This window comes from Nesoenas mayeri (genome assembly GCF_963082525.1).
Source record: "Nesoenas mayeri genome assembly, chromosome: 2".
NCBI classification, from domain to species: domain Eukaryota; kingdom Metazoa; phylum Chordata; class Aves; order Columbiformes; family Columbidae; genus Nesoenas; species Nesoenas mayeri.
The window spans coordinates 18019279-18038868 of NC_137543.1; the positions used below are offsets into that span (position 1 = coordinate 18019279).

Consider the following 19590-nt stretch of genomic DNA (forward strand, 5'->3'; position numbering starts at 1 on the left):
CTTCTGTTGAGTGGCTTACAGGGTCATTGATTTATGCTACATCTTTTCTGAATTTCCTCAAAGACTGGCAACACTGCTGAAGTTACAGCCTTTTTGGTTTTGGTTATCAGAAACGACTCAACAATTTTCTGTCAAAGAACAAGAAAATAAAAAAGAAAAGGGAACAAATATTTATTTCAACATATGTAACAAAAATGTTATGGATGTTTTTGTTAGATGAGATCCAATTGTTCATTTTGCTACCTTGCAATTTTAAGCCATTTGCTCTTCAGGATGGATTTCATGTGAATATGAGTAGTCCTGCTGTTTTTTAGACCTTATGTTTCTCAAAAGAAGAAACATAGAATCATAGAATGTTTTGGGTTGAAAGGGACCTTAAAGATCGTCTAGTTTCAAGACCCCTGCTGTGGACAGGGACACCTTCTACTAGGCCAGGTTACTCAAAACTCCATCCACTTCCAGGAATGGGGCATCCACAATTTCTCTGGGCAACTTGTTCCACTACCTCACAAACTTTATGGTGAAGAATTTCTTTCTTATACCTAATTTAAATCTACCCTCTTTCAGTTTAAAGCCATTACCCCTTACACTACACACCCTTGTAAAAAGTCCCTCTCCAGCTTTCTTGTAGGCCTTCTTTAAGTACTGGAAAGCTGCAATAAATTTTTCACAGAGCCTTCTCTTTTCCAGGATTAACCTCAGCCTTCTCAGCCTGTGTTCATAGGAGAGGTGGTCTGGCCATTTGATGATCTTTGAGGTCCTTCTCTGGACACACTCCAAGAGGTCCATGTCTTTCTTATGTTTGGGACTGCAGAGCCAGACACAGTACTGCACGTAGGGTATAATGAGAGCAGAGCAGAGGGGGAGAATCACCTCCCTCGACCTGCTGGACACACTTCTTTTGATGCAAGCCAGAGTATGGTTCGCTTTCTAGACCGCAAGCTCACATTGCCAGCTGATATTGAAATTCTTATCAACAGACACACCCAAGTCCTTCTCTTCAGGGCTGCTCTCAGTCCGTTTCCTGCCCAGCCTGTATTTGTTCTTGGGATTGTCCTAACCCACACGCAGGACCTGACACTGGGCTGTCTTGAACTTCATGAGGTTCACATAGGTCCACGTTTCAAACCTGTCAAGGTCCATTTGAATGGCATCCCTTTCATCCAGCATGTTGACTGCACCACACAGCTTGGTAACATCAGCAAACTTGCTGGGGTGCATCCTATCCCGCTGTCCATGTGACCAACAAAGATGTTAAATAGCACCAGTCCCAATACTGACCTCTGAAGAATACCACTCATCACTGGTCTCTACTTGAATATTGAGCTGTTGACTGCAGCTTTTTGAGTGCGATCATTCAGACAATTCCTTAGCTGTTGAGTGATTCATCCGTCAATTGGTCTGTCCTTCAAATCCATGTCTTTCCAGTTTGCAGACAGGAATGTCATGTGGGACAGTGTCAAATGCTTTGCACAAGTCCAGGTAAATGACATCAGCTGCTCTTCTCTCATCACCAATCCTGTAACCCATTGTAGAAGGGTACCAAAATTGTCAGGCATGATTTTCCCTTAGTGAAATCATGTTGGCTGTCACCAATGACCTCCTTATTTTCCATTTACACTAGTGTATTTTCCAGGAGGATCTGCTTCATGATCTTGCCAAGAAATAAGCTCGATGTTGACATGAGAGGGCAAAATCTTTTGTCCCTCTTCCCTTTTTCACAGCTGAGAGAAGTGGAAGACAATGCTAAAGTATTTCTGAACCTTTTTTTTGGAAAAGGTGGCTGAAACAGAGATAAGAAATTACTCTTTAGATGAAAAAGAGTGCTTTCATAAGGTTCGTCAAATGTAGTGATAATTACTTTACAGTGATAGCTTTTTTTTGGCTGGTATTCTGTACCACTTCCACTGAGCTTTTTATAGGGTTTCCAGCCCATGCTAACAAATTAATGGAAAAGACATTTTGGCACCTACTTATAGCTTATGCAAGAGCAAGACAATCTATCTTATCCCATTATTTGCAAAGAAGTATAACTATCTTTTCTCAAGTCTTAAAATTATACAAATCATACATGAAGAAAAAGTCTTAAAATAAGCTTCTTTTGATCCCTTTACAATGTCTACATATTGGCACAATTTTCAGTAAACTGTACAGAGAATAAGTGTTAAAATATCTTGTTTGTGAAAGCAAATGCTTTTAAGAAAAAACTGACATTAAATGGTAATTTAGTTAAGAAATCTGAAATTTATTGGAACTCATAAGAGCTGATTTTCACAGAGGTGCAACAATGGTGTTTTTACATTGTGTGCTTCACAAACACAAGGGGTTTTTTTTGTTGTTGTTGTTGTTTTTGTTACAAGGCTTTATTATACATGTCAAGGAAATAAACATTATAAATATATATAAAAAATATTATTGGCAAAAACAGAAATTGAAAAAATAAACCTATGTAGACAGACATAACCACAGCAGAAGTAGTTATTAGTACTTTAGGAACTTAAAAAAAGAAGAAAATCTCGTAATTAAATTGGGGGTTTTGTTGTTGTGGTTTGCTGGGGTTTTTTTTGGGGGGGAGGGGGCTTGTTTTTTGTTTGTGTCAGGGTTTGTTATTTTTATTTGTTTGTTTGTTTTCAAATGATCAGGTGAAATATTAAATGTAAACTCTGATCAGTTGGTAGAAAATTCATTGTAAAAGCTGTTATTTGATCTGAGATGAGATGGAAGTGAAAGGATTTTTGAAGCAGAAAGTATTGGATTAAGCAGGAACAGAGGTCTACATGAAGACAGATATTTCTGAAACAGCAGCAGCTCTAATGCCTTGTAGCTGGTGTGGATCCCTACCCCCCTGTGAAATACTACATAGATGCACCACCGTACTTCTGGTGTGCTGTGGGGCAGGGTTGCTGCTGGCATGTGCACCTTCTGTGTCTAGCACAGGCAGAAAACAAGGCTCCAAAAAAAAAAAAAAAAAAAAAAAAAGTTATAATGTTCTGGTAGGAATGGACACCCACCAGTGAGTGCCCTTACTGTAAAAGTCACCAGTCACAACTGTTAAAAGCATAATAGAGAAAGAAAGAAGCTGTTGGACATTTGAAGGAGACAGAGAAAAAGGTGGAGAGTAGCAAGGAACTAAATGCAGTACATTAAAAGAGGCAATTCTCTTGCATGTTTTATGCAGAAAAGAGGCTAATTCAGAGATGAAAAAGCGTAAATGAAAGTGAACTAAGACATGATGAGAAAAGTTAAAAAGTAAATTTCAAACATAGTCCAAAATAAAATAAAGTCATTACATCTGATGAAATGTTCCTTTTCTCTATTTTGTAAATGGGCTACAATATCTTCATGAAAAGCATGGAAGAACAACTAAAATGATGGTTTAGAAAGAAAGATTGTGCATGTGTTTTCCAAAAATGGGAAGAATTGATAGGAGGCGGAAAAAGCTTCACAAAATAGTGAAGGGTTTATGTCACTATGTGTATTACTGTGGCATTCCAACAGCTTCTTTGAAGTGCTAAGAAACACATACAAGAGTATAATATATAACTACAAAATCGAGAGGTTTCACAAACAGGACCATAGGGAAGAATAAAGAAACAACAAGGATAAACACACAGGCACCATAAACCCTAAGGTGATGATAATGCAAGTCAACAGAAAGAGAATCCAACACAACAGAAAGGAATTAGGAGAACAATGCTAGTGAAACTGAAGGAAGATGGAGTTATCAGAAAAGATAGAGAAGAAAAGAAGCAGCATATGAACAACTCATCTTCCATTTTCTCAGTTTGCTCTTAAAGCAAATAATAGCAAGTATTAAATACGTCTTTAAAACGAAATATACAAGCAACTTAGAGATGTGTGTATTAATCAATGCAGACACAGTATAATTATTTTACAGTGGTGACTGCTCCTAAAGAATAAGTTAAACAAAGGAGGTTAAACAAAAGGTGTGGAATACTTACAAGGAGTGAGGTGTAGAAATATGCTATTAATGGTATAATTGAATGGTCAGGAGGATCTAAAAAGCAAAAGACAATCTTGTAGTACATTGAGCACGCAGTGTTGTGGGACATCCAAGGGCAAGGGGTATGGCTGTGTCCTAAGTATTATAGAATCATAGAGTGTCCTGAGTTGGAAGGGACCCACAAGGATCATCGAGTTCAACTCCTGTCCCTGCATAGAACAACCGCACAGCTCACATCATGTGTCTGAGGGCATTGTCCAGTCTCTTCTCGAATACTGGCAGGCTTGGGGCCATGACTACCTCCCTGAGGAGCTTGTTCCAGTGCTCCACCACCCTCTGGGTGAAAAATCTTTTCCTAATGTCAAACCTAAACTTCCCCTGCCACATCTTCCTGCCATTCCCTCCGGTTCTGTCATTGGTCACCAAAGAGAAGAAATCGGTGCCTACCCTTCCTTCTCCTTTCGTGAGCAAGCTCTAGATCACGATGAGGTCTCCCCTCACTATCCTCCAGGGTAAACAAACCAAGTGACTTTAGCCGGCCCTCATACAGCTTCTTCTCCAAATGCTTCACCAGCTTTGTAGCCCTCTTCTGGACACTCTCCAGTAGCTTAATATCTGTTTTAACCTGTGACGTCCAGAACTGCAGACAGTGCTTCAGGTGAGGCCACACCAGTGCAGAGCAGAGCAGGACAATCACCTACCTGCCTGGCTGGCAATGCTGTGCTTGATGCACCCCAGGACACTGTTGGTCCCCTTGGCTGACAGGGCCACTATTAGCTCATTTTCAACCTGCTGTCAACCACAACTCCCAGTTCCCTTTCCACAGAGCTGTTTTTCAGCATCTCATCCCCCAGTCTGTATGTACAGCCAGGGTTGACGTCTCCCAGGTGCAAAATCAGGCATTTGCTCTCATTGAACCTCATGTGGTTGGTAATTGCCCAGTTCTCCAATTTGTCCAGATCCCTCTGCAGTACCTCTCTGCTTTTGAGAGTGTCAACAACCCCTCCCAGTTTTGTGTCATCGGCAAACTTACTTAGTAATCCCTCAAGTCCTGAGGCTAAGTCATTTATGAAGACATTGAAGAGTGCTGGCCCTAAGATGGTTCCCAGTGGAACCCCACTAGCAACAGGTTACCGGCCCAACATAACCTCATTTACTAGAACCCCTTGAGCCTGGTCCATCAGCCAATTGCTCACCCACTGCATTGTGTGTTTACCCAGCTATATGCTGGCCATCTTGTCCAGGAGGATACTGCGATAGACAGTATCAAAGGCTTCACTGAAATCCAGAAAGATCATATCAACAGGGTTTCCTTGGTTAACAAATTGGTAACCTTGTCTTAGAACAAAATTAAGTTTGTTAAGCAGGACTTTCCTCTCATGAACCTGTGCTGGCTGGGACCAATGACTATGTTGTCATTTAGATACGTTTCAATATCTCACAGAACAATCTTCTCCATGATTTTGCCAGGCACAGAAGTGGGGCTGACAGGCCTGTGTTTGTCGGGGTCATCCGTGTTGCCCTTCTTGTAGACTGGGACAATGTTTGCCACCTTTCAGTCATCTGGGACCTCTCCACATTCCCAGGAACATTGTAAAATCATGGAGAGAGGTCTTGCTATGACATCAGTCAGTTCTTTAAGCACCCTTGGATGAATCCCATCAGGTCCATCAACTTGTAGGGATGTAGCTGGAATAGCAAATCCTGTACAAGTTCCAGATTGATTGGGAGTTTATTATTCACTCAGTCATGGTTTTCTAACCCAGGGTTGTGGGGGCCACCAAATCTATCTTCGGTGTTGAAGACCAAAGCAAACATTGCTTTGTTAGAAGGCAGTTTGTGTTAGAAGGCAATGAAAGTTGAATAAATAGATTAAGTAAGAATAGATGTTACTGATACTTACTGTAATCCCACAAAAAATCAAAGGATGACTGAAATTAGGAAAAGCAGCAATGCTTTATGATTTCAAGAAATATTTATTCATGTAAAATTGATGAGAATTAAACATTTGAATTTTAGAATCTGGTAGAAAAAAATACAATGGAAACTTTGAATCATGCTAACTATTAAGAGAATATCATCAGCGCTGTTTGTTGTCACACTTACTCCAACAAGTATTTTTCTTTTCTAGTCTAACTTCAAGCTTTTCAAAGTTGTTTATCTCATACTTTGAATCAAACCACCTCTTTAATGAAAAACAGTTTGCAAGTAACTTCTGTTTTGAATGCTGGTTCTGAAATCTAGATGAAAAAGATCACCGTATATGTTACCAGTTATTTCAGCATGAATTTTGCCTTGTTAAAATAAATGTCTTGTCTTCAGCATTTGATCAGACCAGTCACCTAATGCATGTTTTCTATTTTGAATGTAACCAAGTTGGTCTGACAAGGTGAAGACCATTACAGAATTGAATAACACATGAAAGTAGAGATTAAAATGAATGTCGTATGGATTCTGTTGGTATGTTTTTTATTTTACAAACTAAAAGTGTAAACCTATCAAAATCAAACCTCATTGTTCATTTTTTACCATTCTTGGAATTAAAAATGTGTCTTCTGACACGTGCATAGCTGTGTTACATTCTGCTTGTCATTGCTGAAAAATATCCAAGTTATATCATCCTGCATCCCATGAATAATTCTCTTTTGTTACAGTTTGGATATTTAGTAAAAGGAGTAAATGGAACTTCTATATGTCATGGAAATTTATATTTCATACATATGTATGGATAGAACATTTATTGAATCCTGTATGAGGGATTACTTTCCTTAATAAGTAGTGTATCATCTCACAAGGCTCTTTCTGACTGTTTTGACTCTTTTTTTTTTTTTATATAATTTTATTTTGGTCACCTGTTATTTGAGTTTTGTTTGTTTGTTTGTCTTTACAGCTTGCATTCACTTAGCAGAATTGTACACATGTGATCAATAGCTATACTGACTTAGATACAGCAACTGTGACACAGGCTCTGAATTACGGAGCTGTATTATGACAACAAGACAAAGTTCACATTGTGCTTTCCACATCTGGTCTGGAGAGATGCATAGAAATTAACCATCTGTGTTATTTAAAGTTCAAGTCTATCTTTAAGTTTTTTTCTCTCATTCAATAGAAGTAGGCCTCAGCAAGAGACATCTAGGAAAAATTAAATTGATAAATACATACATGCTTAGCTATTTTAAAAGTTTTATTCCAGTGACTATATTTGTTGGGAAGTGGTAGATTTCTAGGATGAAGAATCTTATGATGAGTAAATAGTTTATTTTTGTAAAGTGACTTGCTCACAAACTATATTCTGAAAGATTTTTAAAGTGCTAAATAAAACAGTTGAGCTTAAATAATGAATAATAACACATAAAGGAGATTTAAAAATAGTTTGAGTATATGAGGGAGATGCAGAAAGACATAAATAAAACAGACTCCTAGCAGTGAATGTTGATAACAAATGAAAGTGCATAAGCACTTTTATGAAAATGAATTCTCTAAGCTAATTTGCAGTAGAAGGTAAAATTTGCAATACATGTCAGATGAGGCAAAGCCCTAATCACTTTCTAAGAGGATCTCCATTCCCTCTCTGTCCTATATGTCTATGATATGCTGATATTTGTAGTAAAAAAGTAATCATGTTTCATAAGAGGAATTTTTTCTCATAATTAGAGATAAATATGAAAAAGGATACGTCCTACTTCTGTTGCCCAGCAAAGTTACTTTACAATATAGCAATATAATACGTAAAATCTTAAGAGATTTCCACTTAATACTTCAGAGAAAAGGGTCTCTGTACATTCAAATGCTCAACACAAAGACAAGCTTGTGAATATGCCATAAAGAAGATGATTTAATTAACTCAAATATATACATATGTGCATAATTAAAGAGACGGTATCTGGTTTGTTTTTTATGAAATGTATAACGTTTCTCTGAAGGCACATGCTGAGCAACTGAGTGCTTTGTGCTTTCTCTCAGTTTATGAAATCCCTCTGCTAGCAGAATGGCCTTGCTCTGAGCAAGAAGCTTCAGGGGTGCAAAAGGCAAAGAAGAAAAACTGATCTAATATTTAAGGCATAAGAGAAAAGAAAGCCTGCAAAGGGGATGTAGAACAACAGTCAGACTGCGATGCTGATGGAAAGAAAAAAAAGTATTCTAAGGACCAGGAACAATCAGGAGCTGTTGTAACTGAGCATTAAAACTGAGAACAAGAGTATAGAAAAGGACCTGCCCTGCCAGGTGACAGTGACTTGGGCGAGATCTTTTTAAAGTTATCATTGTTTTCTATTTTTTCACAGAAAATGGATTTTCCATATAAAAAGAAAATTGTTTATAGTCCAAGAAAATTTGGCTTTTGAATGTAGGGACTATTTCTGACATTTGGGGATATTAATGTTAAAAAGGATCTATTGTCAGATGTATATTTCAGCTTTGATCCCCTGTACTGATCCTATGTTATTTTGTTTTGGATTGCAGAGATTCTCTGTTTCTCATGCTGACCTTCCCAGCAAATAAACCTACAAGGGGCAAGCAGCTGGGAGGTGACACAGCTGAGATAGCTGGCCCAAACTGGTTAAATGGATATTCTATACCATATGAAGACACCTTCCATGATAAAAGCTCATGGAAAAAAGGTGGAAGGACAGACATTTAGGATTTTGATGTTTGTCTTTCCATGTTACTGTTAGATGCGATGAAGACCTGCTTTGCTGGAAATAGCCACCTGCCTGTCAAAGTAGCCAATGAATTCCTTGATCTGCTTTGCTTATGTGCAAAGCTTTTGCTCTGCTTAATCTGTCTTTATCTAATCTACACATTTTCTCACTTTTAACCTTTATGATTCTCTCCTACATCCTGCTGGGGAGTGAGCTGATGACTGTGTGGAGCTTAGCTGACTACTGGCATTAAGCCACAATGCCCATTTAGAGTTAGTCAAAACACATAAGCTGTTCATCTTAATATTTTATTTAATAAAATGCAATTATCTACATGAGGTAATAAAATGACATAACACATGGCTATTTCACATTGAGTCTTTAAGTACACAACTTTCATAAACCAGAACTATTGATAGAAAAAGCTTGTTCATCATAAAGAGCCTTTCAACCTCGTCCAGTCCCAAAATCTGAGGAGGAGCAGCAGAAGGTTAATAGATCTAACCTGTATCAGACTGGCACCAAATGAAGACTAATTTACTTTGCTCTGGTTACTTCTCTTCATGTTTTCAAAAAAGGGAATTGAAGCAAATACTTTGCCTCATAGGTGACAAAATATACTCATAAGTGTTGTTTATATATATATATTTATTTGCAAAGATGCTACCATATGTCTTTACATAAACTGTATGGAAAACACATTTGTTAGGTGGGTGGGGTTGTTTTGCATTAAGTGGCCAGAATTTTTATTAAAACATGGGCTTTACCTTTCTAAATGCAGTCCTTGCAAAGAAGTATTTTGACAATTTTTTAGAAATCATAGATTTCAATTATGTATTTTATTGAAGTTTGATATAAAAATGTGTTGTTAACTTTTGTTTCCTTGGATTTTTTTTAGGATTTATTTATACCTGTGGTGGAACTCTAAAAGGACTTAACGGCACTATAGAAAGCCCTGGCTTCCCATATGGATATCCAAATGGTGCAAACTGTACGTGGGTTATAATAGCAGAAGAAAGAAACAGAATACAGATTGTCTTTCAGTCTTTTGCTCTAGAAGAAGAATATGATTATTTGTCATTGTATGATGGGCATCCTCATCCTGCAAACTTTAGGACAAGGTAAAGAATAAACATTATTAAAGCATAACTTGCTTGTATCCTAAAAATATCTGAGAAAATAATTAAAGCTAATATTTTAAAATTATAGATTCTTTCTTATATAGACTTCCAAGTACACTTTCCTTAATCATAAATGTCTTTAAATCTATATGGTGTGTTTTAATTCTAGTTAAAGTAATTGGTAAAGTTAATCTAGCCCTCATATAAAATTTATTTAAACAAAATGTAATTAATTAAGAAGCATATGAGCATGGATAAATGAATGTAAAGTGAATATGACATTGTAGAGGTCCCAGTTTGCATGATCAAGTAGTGGTGGAACTTTTGGAATGTTTGTAACAGGAGACTTTCAAGAGAGATCAGAAAAAGGTAATGTATTTATGACAGAAAATAGGTAACTTTTTGATAATTGTATATGACCATTCTTCTAACACAAAGGGATAACAAGAGTGAAAAAACTTTGGAAAATCAAGAGTATGATGGGTCACAGAAAATTTTTTATCAGTGTCTATTTCAGAGTTCTGGAAGGTTGCAGCTTGAGGGATACATAATAATTCTGCAATAGCAACAGATAGATTATCCATACATTTACTAGGAATCTTTCTAATCATCTATCCTGACTTCTGTAAGTCAAGTTATCTTCTACCTAGACTTCTGTAAGGCCTTTGATATGGTCCACACAACATCCTGGTTGCTAAATAGGATAGATATGGTTTTGATGGGTAGACTGTTCAATGGATAATAGGCTGGATGTTCACATCCAAAGAGTTGCAAATGTAGATCAGTAGCAACTGATGTCTCTCAGTGATCTGTATTGGGACCAATAGCATTCAGTATCTCTGTTAATGACGTAGGCAGTGGGATTGAGTGCACCCTCAGCAAGTTTGCACATGGTGCCAAGTTGAGTGGTGCAGTTGACACCCCTGAGGGGTGTTCAGAGGGATCTGAGTAACATACATTCTTTATACATTGCCTCTGCCACTCCTTCCTCCTCGGGGAAAATATTCCTCACACTCTTCCCCTGCTTCAGTGAGGGTTGCCTCCCACAGGAGACCGTCCTCCATGAACTTCTCCAATGTAAGTCCTTCCCATGAACTGCTTCAGTATGAGTTCCTTTCTCTGAGTGCAGTCCTTCAGGGCCAGACTGCTCAAGTGTGGGTTCCCTCCAGGGTCACAAATTCTGCCAGAAAACCTTCTCCAGCAGAATCTCCTCTTTCCGTGGATCACAGGTATCAGGAGCCTGTTTCAGAATGGGCTCTCCATGGGGACTCCTTTGTGCATCCATCTGCACCCCTGTGGAGTCCGTCATGGACTGCAGGTGGCTATCTGCTCACTGTGGACCTCCATAGGGCTGCAGCTGGACAGCCGGCCTCAACATGGTCTGCACCATGGGCTGCAGGGAAATCTCTGCCCTAGTGCCTGAAGCATCTTCTTCTGTCCTCCTTTGCTGTCTGTAGGGTTGTTTCTCTCACATATTCTCACTCACCTCTCCACTGTCATTGATGTTGCCCAGCAGATACGGAGAAACATATCTCTAATAAAATTGTTTTTCTTTGTGCTTCTGTGTTTCCCTTTATATTTCCTGTTTCAAGAGTGTTTGTGTGCTATTTTGATACCAGCTGCAGGAAACAGGGAACTCCTATCTAAAAGATTTGAAGGCTGTTTTTCAAAAGAAAATCCAAGAACATGTAGTTTTCCTCCTTTCTGCCTACTCCTCAAAAGACAAAATTTACATGGAGATTTGATCCCATGTGGGAGCCCAAAAGGTCCCTCACTGTCACTCAAGACTTCTAATTGGTGAATCCATTCTAAATTGTAATCTCAAAGAGTATGTGAACAATGTTTTGCACAAGTTCCAATAAAACCATTATTACTGCTAGAAGCTTATGGTTCTTACAGACTTATAGTTTTAATGAACATCAGAGAAAACAGGTGATGGAAGCTAGGAGGATGGAAGGAAGAGGAAAATAATACCTTGCAGAAGCAGAAATCTTTTCTTTGTGTATCTTGTTTAAGCTACCAAGAAGTTTTATATATATTTGTGTGCACAGGTATGTTCATATCTATCTGTACACATAAAGATCCATCTACATATATAGATACATGTGTGCAGGATTATTTTTATATTAAAATGTCAGTATCTTGAGAGAAAGTCAAGGAAACCTGACATGCTCAAAAGTTTCAGTATTGTAAATTTCGGATGCTACTACATTCTGGTGAGGAAAAGGATAAGGAGTTCTGTAGAAAAAAATATAAGAAGTCAGCACTTAAAAAGGAAAAGATGATTAAGCCTCCATATAGGTCTTGAAATAGACTACTTCTGTAAGACTTACAAAACCTTGCCAATGTGCAGGTGCAGTAAAAAATAGTACACATTTGTTGGAGTCAAAAATTAGGTTTTAAATAAAGAAAGTGTGAAAGTGGAATTATGCAAGCTTTACTAAATCTTTTATGGTGTTTTGTTTGTTTGTTTGTTTGTTGCTTTTTTTTTTTCCTCAGATTTCGGTAGCAAGTAGTAAGGTGGTGTTTCCTAGAATTTTCTATTTGCAAAAGGTTTTTCCTCAAACAAGTGAAGTTTTGCTGACATACAGTTGCTTGTGGAAATTTTCTTCCTAATATGATAGTGGATTTTATCATTTTTCTTAGTGACATTAATGAAAATGTAATCAGATTACACTAGTCATCCTTCTCCCAATTTTGTAACAGACAAAAATATTTTCAGGGAAGATATATAGGTGAATTTGTAAAATACATACCTGGACAGCTAAAAAAGTCTCAGATAGACAAGGCCACTCTATTTCTTTATCTACTTCAATATTTTGACTGAAAAAAGTTTCTACATTACTGAAAAATATTTTTCAGTTGGGCTATTTGTGAATCTCATGACCTTTGACTCCATCCTCATCCAGTTTTGTACTTCTTTGTTTAATTGTTCTCTTCAGAATTGAATCTTCTTGAAATTTGAAGTCATTGAGTGTCTTCAGTGAATGCCTGACAGTCTTAACTGGTTTAGATGGCACTTAAATGGCAGCTAAATAATAACAAATAGAAATGAAGCCTGTCAGATATGGCCATTACAGAAAGTGTACAGCCAATATTACTCTCTCATTGTTGTGATTGTATATGCTAAATCTTTGCCTCAAAGTATAGAGAAAACATAGAATAGTTTAAAACTGTGAACTAAATGAAAAAAAAAAAAATCTTTCTGTAGAGCGAGATAAGGACTAAGCAAAACAAGTCGATTCAATGTGAATCACGCTAAGTCATTTATTACAGAAACAAGTCTCCTTATATACGTAACTATATTCTAATCACGCGTCCACGCTCCAAGCATGGATTCGCTAAATGAGTACCGTGGGCTGTCCGTGCTCTGGAGTCTCACTGATGATACGTCCGATGATTCACGCCATGCCAGGACCCCAGTGATTGAGGAACGCCCCTCTTTCTCACAGCAGACTCTGTTCTCGAAGCGGCCTTGAAATACCTTTGAGCCTGACTAATTCAGCAACAGGTCTTAATCTATCAAAACCCGTCCACATCTTTCCATAAATCAACTACAAAAAAAAAAGTATAGATAGCATTACTTACTGAATTTGAACCAAGCTCTCAGCAAAATTTCATACTTGAGAGTCTTTCTGGGTTATGTCCCAGACACTGTCTATTTTTAGGGCTCTCTTTTTGCCCTCCCAGTGCATCTGACTTTTGTGTATGTTTTCTTTCACACTTGTACATCTAGCTTCCTCAAAAAAATGAAAAGTAATTTAAGAAAGGGTAAAAGTCAGAGTTCGATTTTATAAGATTACTTTTAAATTGCAACTTTATATACACCCCATTTTGGAAAGTAGCTAATACTTCTGACTGCTACTCTGAATCTAGGTACATTTCCAAATAAAACTTCGGTTCAATTTTTTTCAAAATTTCTGCCTTTCACATATTTTTTGGCTGTTACTAGATGAATGATTTCAGCTATGCTTTTGGAGATGCATATCAAGGACATGCTTTCAACTATCTGGGTGCCCAGCTTGAGAAATAGCAGTTTTGTTTTCACTACTGATAAGACATCTCACATTTAAATGACATTAATGGAAGGTGTGATTTTAAATGATAAAACATCAATCAACTGATTTGCAAAAGCAAATTGGAATCACCTGATAAAAGCTCTTGCATGTTATGAAAAATATTTTTTAAGTTTAACCTGGAAGGAATTCACCATAGTAGCTACTGCCATATATTAGGGAGTGGCAAGAGCAGGACTGCTCCACAAGGGACACAAACCAGGAGTCGAGGGTGACCCTGCTCAGGCTATGTTTGCATTGACAAGGCACAGTCCTGCAGGGCCTGAATATAGAGTCAGAACCAGGGACTGGTAACAGGGTCCATCGACAGCTCCCTGCATGGCAAGTGATGAACTGGGTCCAGGGCCCCTTCAGGGAGTCCAGCTGTGAGCAAAAAGAAATGGGGCCAGCTAAGGTTCCCACAGAGTAAGGCTGCAGGGCTCATACAGGAGGCAGGGAGAGGGACAGAGCTTTAGCAGAGTCTGGATGTCTCAGCGTGGGCTGAAATGGAGCCCTAGAACCCATGGGCAGCGATGGGTGGGAGACCCAGCTGAGGCTGGTCGGGACCAGGAAGGTCTGTTGGGTTCCTCAGGTATTGACACTGCATATTAAACTAAGAAAACCATTTGACACTTGCCTTTAAAGATTTAGGCATCACAGAAAACAAAATATGGGGTTAATTATACAAATTGGTTATTGGGAACTCTTCATGACACTCTTTAAATAGATTTATTAAAACCACAATTAATTTTAAACCGTGCTTAGTGGCAGTGATGTTGCCTGTGTAGGTGAATGAAAGAATGGTAACTTAAATTCTGACATTTACTTGCAAGTGTTTTACTTTGCAAGTTGGATTTTTTTTTTTTGAGAAATTTCTAAGCACAACACAAGATATATTATCAGTAAATACCAAAGAGCAGGGTTGTTGTTGTTGTTGTTGTTGTTGTTTTTTAAGGAGTAAGGTACTTAGAATTGAACACTATTTTTTAAAAGAGGTGTCATACTCAACAGTTTTCTAAAATATATGTTTTTTTCTCTAAATAGTTAAAGAGTTTGCAGTGTGATATTAGAAGTAACTGTAAATAATTGAATAATAACTTGTGATTATATACCCAAGGTCTGTTCACAGCTCCAAGGGAATGTATTTTTCAAATACAATGATCTTCAAAAACACAGATGTGGTATGGGAGTTTGGTAACCTCCACCGTTAGCAAAAAAGATATAATCATTTTGTGACAGCTATTCATTTGTTTCCATAAGTGAAAAGAAGTATGGATATGTTCATCTGAAAATCATGAGAAAAGGAGGTGTGACAAACTGGAAGTTTTGTATACTTAATAAAGATATATTTTGTTTCTGTTTGAGAGCCTGCAAGACCAGCATATATCTGCAGAGATATTTTTAAATGTTGATATGGTCACTGTGGCCAGAGACTTAATGGAATGGATCAAAATCTTTCTTCTACCTACTCATGGTTAATTTCATCTTAAGAAAGGAAGCTTTAGCATTCTCAGTGTTTAAAAGGCGAGCTAATACTCATCTTCTCTAATCTCATGTTTTCAAGCAAAATGAATCATCCTTTCATCTGTACTCCCAGTTGAGGCAAACAGAATCAAATGCACAGCTTACCTCATCAGTACAACTGAGTTGCATAATAAAAAATCACTGAAATTACTGGAGATATCCAGGCCCTCGGTAGGCCTACATTTTTAACATTTAGTCTCCAACTACTCGAAGAGAAAAAAAGTTTTCAGAAGATTAATAAGTAGATCTTTAAAATTTCAGGATGCTGTTAGTCTTAAATGCAATTGAGTATGCTCTCTTCACCATAACAGTTCTAAAGGTTTTAATTTGGTACTAAACAAACAGATTCATACTTTGATAATGGTTTTGAAATTACACAAAAAAAGAAAAGGTTATCACATAACAGAGGAATAAGGTCAAAACTAAACTTAAATAAAACTAAAATACTTCATTGTTTTTTAATTCCAGAGCATATGGGATAACATATATTGGTCCACTTAGAATGGGTAGTACTGACTATACAACTAAAATTAATTTATTTGATCTAACTAATTGAGCAGAAAAAATAATTGGGAGTAGAAATATGTAAAATTACAACAAATACTTAATATTAATTCATATTAAATATTGTTAGGGTTGCAAGCAGGCAAGTTGACTGTTTTCTTGACCCTGGACTGGGTTATACTAACTGAAATGATCATGGAAGACTATTGGATATGCCAGGATGAAAAGCCAAACTGGCTGCTCTGACCATGCCATAGGAGTTGGACCTGCTTCAGTGATCTGGAGAACCACAATAGGAACAGGATGAGCGCTTTCTCCAGCTCATATGGGAACACACACTTGGATGAGTTGAACACCCTGTTGTAAACCTGTCAGTGCCTGCTCCTGACCTGATAGCATTGTTGATACCTGTCTCTCCATGATAAATGTGCCAAGTATCCCTGACAACATAATCAAACATTGTAGTTTACCTCAGAACTAGTCACAAATTTAAGGTATACTTTCTCTGAATAATTTAGATCATTCATCTTTTTTTTTTTCCCTACACATAAAATCTTATTGAAAAACATTCAGGACATGAGCTAAATTAAAACAAAACAAAACAAAACAAATAAAAAAAAAGGAAAAAAACACAGTAAAATCAAGGATACTTCAGTGATTTTATATTCTTACTTAAAAAATAAGTAGCACTAAGCAAAATGCTAACTATTTCCAATTTTAAAAGGGGAAAAATGTACTATTGGAAGATTAGATTTTGCATACAAAATTTTCTATTTTTAAATTAGAAAAATTGTGATTTACATCATACATGTTCTAAATTGTCAAAATTATCTTACATAAAAGTTCTGAAAAAGGAAGGCTAGCAAAAGAATGAATGTTGGCTAGATTAAAATCTTTCAGTGCCCTTATTAAATAGCTCTGTTTGTTTTTCTATTTCTTATTCTAACTATGCCGAATATGTGTTTCTCCTTTTAAGAGGCAGAAGTCTGGCACAAACAGGCAGCAATTAGGCTATGCTGCTATCATTTGTGCAATGTCCAGCTTGCTACATGTCACCTAATGCCATTACAGTAGCTACAATAATCTTTTTCTTGTAACTCAAACTCTTTCCTTCTTCTGGTCCTTAGAATTTTAACCTGAATTTTTTGTGGAAGTTATATCTTTTTTACACCCTTTTCTATTTCCTGGCCAAGCTCATGACCATACTTTTTTTTGGGAATCTATCATCCTATTATTTATTAGCAAGTGTTCTAACCTTTCTTACACTAATTGTCATGAAAACCAGAAGATTAAAAAAATTCCTACGTTTTTTCCTCTTTTCACTGCCTTCATCCTCCATTTCTAATATGTCAGGATTTCCACTCAGAGAATTTCCTGACATAAAGGCTTGTTTTCCTATTTTTTTCCTTTCACACTTCTTTGTCTTTAGGTGGTCCACAGTACTACGAGATGTAGTACAGGGTACACAGAGCTGGTGCCAATGTCTCACCTGGGCAAAATACCACGATGTTGTGTTGATTTTCCATTCTGAATCCAAGCTTTGTTGTTTGTAGCTCCATTTTACTTCATGCACGTGTATCCTTTTGTTCTTTTAAAATTCTTCTCATATGAACAAAGCCTTGCTCACGTAAACCATATAAAGACCCTTTCTGAGTCATGCTATCATTTGACTTATATTACTGCAATTTAAAATCCTGTTAGTAGACTTACCCCCTGTTAGTTCTGCACCTTTCTTCTACTATTATAACAGTTGCTCAAGTTAGAAGACTCAGTACTAATAAAATAAAGAAAAAAATCATAGCTCTGTGAGGTTCTAGATTAAATCTCTTTGCCTATTTGGTTATTAAGGCTCTAAGATACATCAGAGTAAAATATTTTCAGTCATTTGGGTCATCATTCCCAACTAACCTTGACAACTGGAAATATACAAAGCTTTCTTTTGCACTCACCTGTTTGTCTTTTTGGTTATTGATATAGGCCAAGAGCTGTTGATAGGGAGACAGTGGATCACTTAATGAACATAAAAAGTTTTCATAATCATCAGAGACAAACTTAGCACTTTGAGTTGTTTTCTGCTCAGACTGTTTATTATGCCCTAAGTACATTTACGTTTCTTCTCTCATCAGTGTTCACTTTCTATCCAAATTGGCAACCAGAGCAGAAACTATGAGCTGATGAGAATCAAAATAAGGATTCAGCACTTCGGAAACACCTTAAAACTGCTGATCCCTGAAACATTGATTTTTCTTTCACCTAATCCACAGTTTTCTAGATTTTTCCAGTATTTGCATGCTAAGAGAAGAAAGGAAGGAATTGAATTTGAGAATTTATGGACCAGTGAACAAAACTAAATCAGATAGCACTCTCCCCCTACAAAGAAAGACAAAATAAAAAAGTATAAGTGCTAGTCAAAGACCAATGAAGACATAAGGAAGCAGAAGGAAAAAAGACCAAAGACCAATGCAGACTGAAGGAGTTAAAATTGCAATTAAAGAGAGAAAGCATGGTGAATGAGTAATTAATGTGGAAAATGATGAGACAGATAACAGAAATGAATGAATCTAAGCAAGAAAATTTTCACTGCATGAACAAAAAACAATAGCAAAGGTGTAAATAGAAGATACGGCGAATGTTGAAAATGGACTGAGTATGGGTAGAGACACACAGCAATAAATACAACAAAGCTTGTAGATTGTAGCTTGTAGAGAAAGAAAAATAACTGAAAAAAAAAAGTATGAGAGTGTAATGATAGTTATCCTGCTCTGAGAGATGGCTTCAGAGCATGCAAGTCATTTAAATGAAGATTTCTTATTTTTCAATCTGAAAAGTTTGCTTTTTGAAGAAAACACATTGAAGCAATAAAATTACTTGCATTGAGATTATAAATGCAAAGTTGAAAAAAAAGTAGCTCATATAATTGTGCAACACTCTTGGCAATATTTTCATATTATGTTAAATTTCTTGAAACACATCAAGAGTGAAAAGCAGAAAATTAAAACCGATAAAAGAAAGTGCTTGTCCAGATAAGGTGCAACTGCTCTCTTCTAATTATTGTCACATTATTGTGAAGAAACCAAGATTTTAGCATGTTAGGAAAAAAAAAAAATAAAATGTTTAGATGTTCACTTAGCTAGCAACCGAGTCCAGAGTTAAATGGTAAGGATTTAAAGCCAAAATTGAAACCAAACCAAGCCAAACCAAAACCAATTAAGCAAGCAAAAAAAGTGAACATCACTTGAAGGTGGATATAACTTTCTGCTAACTGACTTTAGGAAGAGACTTTCCCATTATCAGCCTTCCATTGGATATTTTTCTCTAAAGTAACTAGGATGTCCATTGTGGTTACTCTGAAGTAGCTGATGGATATTGGACTAGCTTGCTTATTTGACTTCTCATGCAATGCAAGAAAAAACTCTTTTACAGTCTCTGAGAATTACAATCTTCTTTGAAACCTGGTAACTAGCATTATAAAGATGAAGAGTACAAATACCAGTTTTAAAGGGAGATGAATGTAGTCATCTCTCAGAACCAGCTCTGCTAAATATTAGTTATTAATTTTTCTTTGCTTTGCTAAATTGCTTTATGGGATTTGAAACAGCCTTGGAATCAAAGTTGATTTTTGTTGTGTAGACCACTTATATACAATACACATGTATGAATACACCAGTGGACAAAGGAAGACCTATGGATATAATCTATCTGGACTTCTGTAAGACCTTTGACACAATCCCCCAGAACATCCTTCTCCCTAAATTGAAGAGATATGGATTTGATAGGTC

The 19590-nt window shown here is 36.8% G+C and overlaps 1 protein-coding gene across 3 annotated transcripts in view; it reads left to right on the plus strand.

The window, feature by feature from the left end:
- The window catches only part of CSMD3 (CUB and Sushi multiple domains 3), a gene marked incomplete at its 5' end in the record, with an annotated part of 620447 nt that overhangs the window by 68285 nt on the left and 532572 nt on the right, over positions 1-19590 (plus strand). For all 3 annotated transcript variants that reach the window (XM_080338547.1, XM_080338548.1, XM_080338549.1), the window contains one exon: positions 9506-9728. In XM_080338547.1, coding sequence (XP_080194673.1) covers positions 9506-9728 — 223 coding nt within the window. The remainder of the gene's footprint in view (positions 1-9505; positions 9729-19590) is intronic.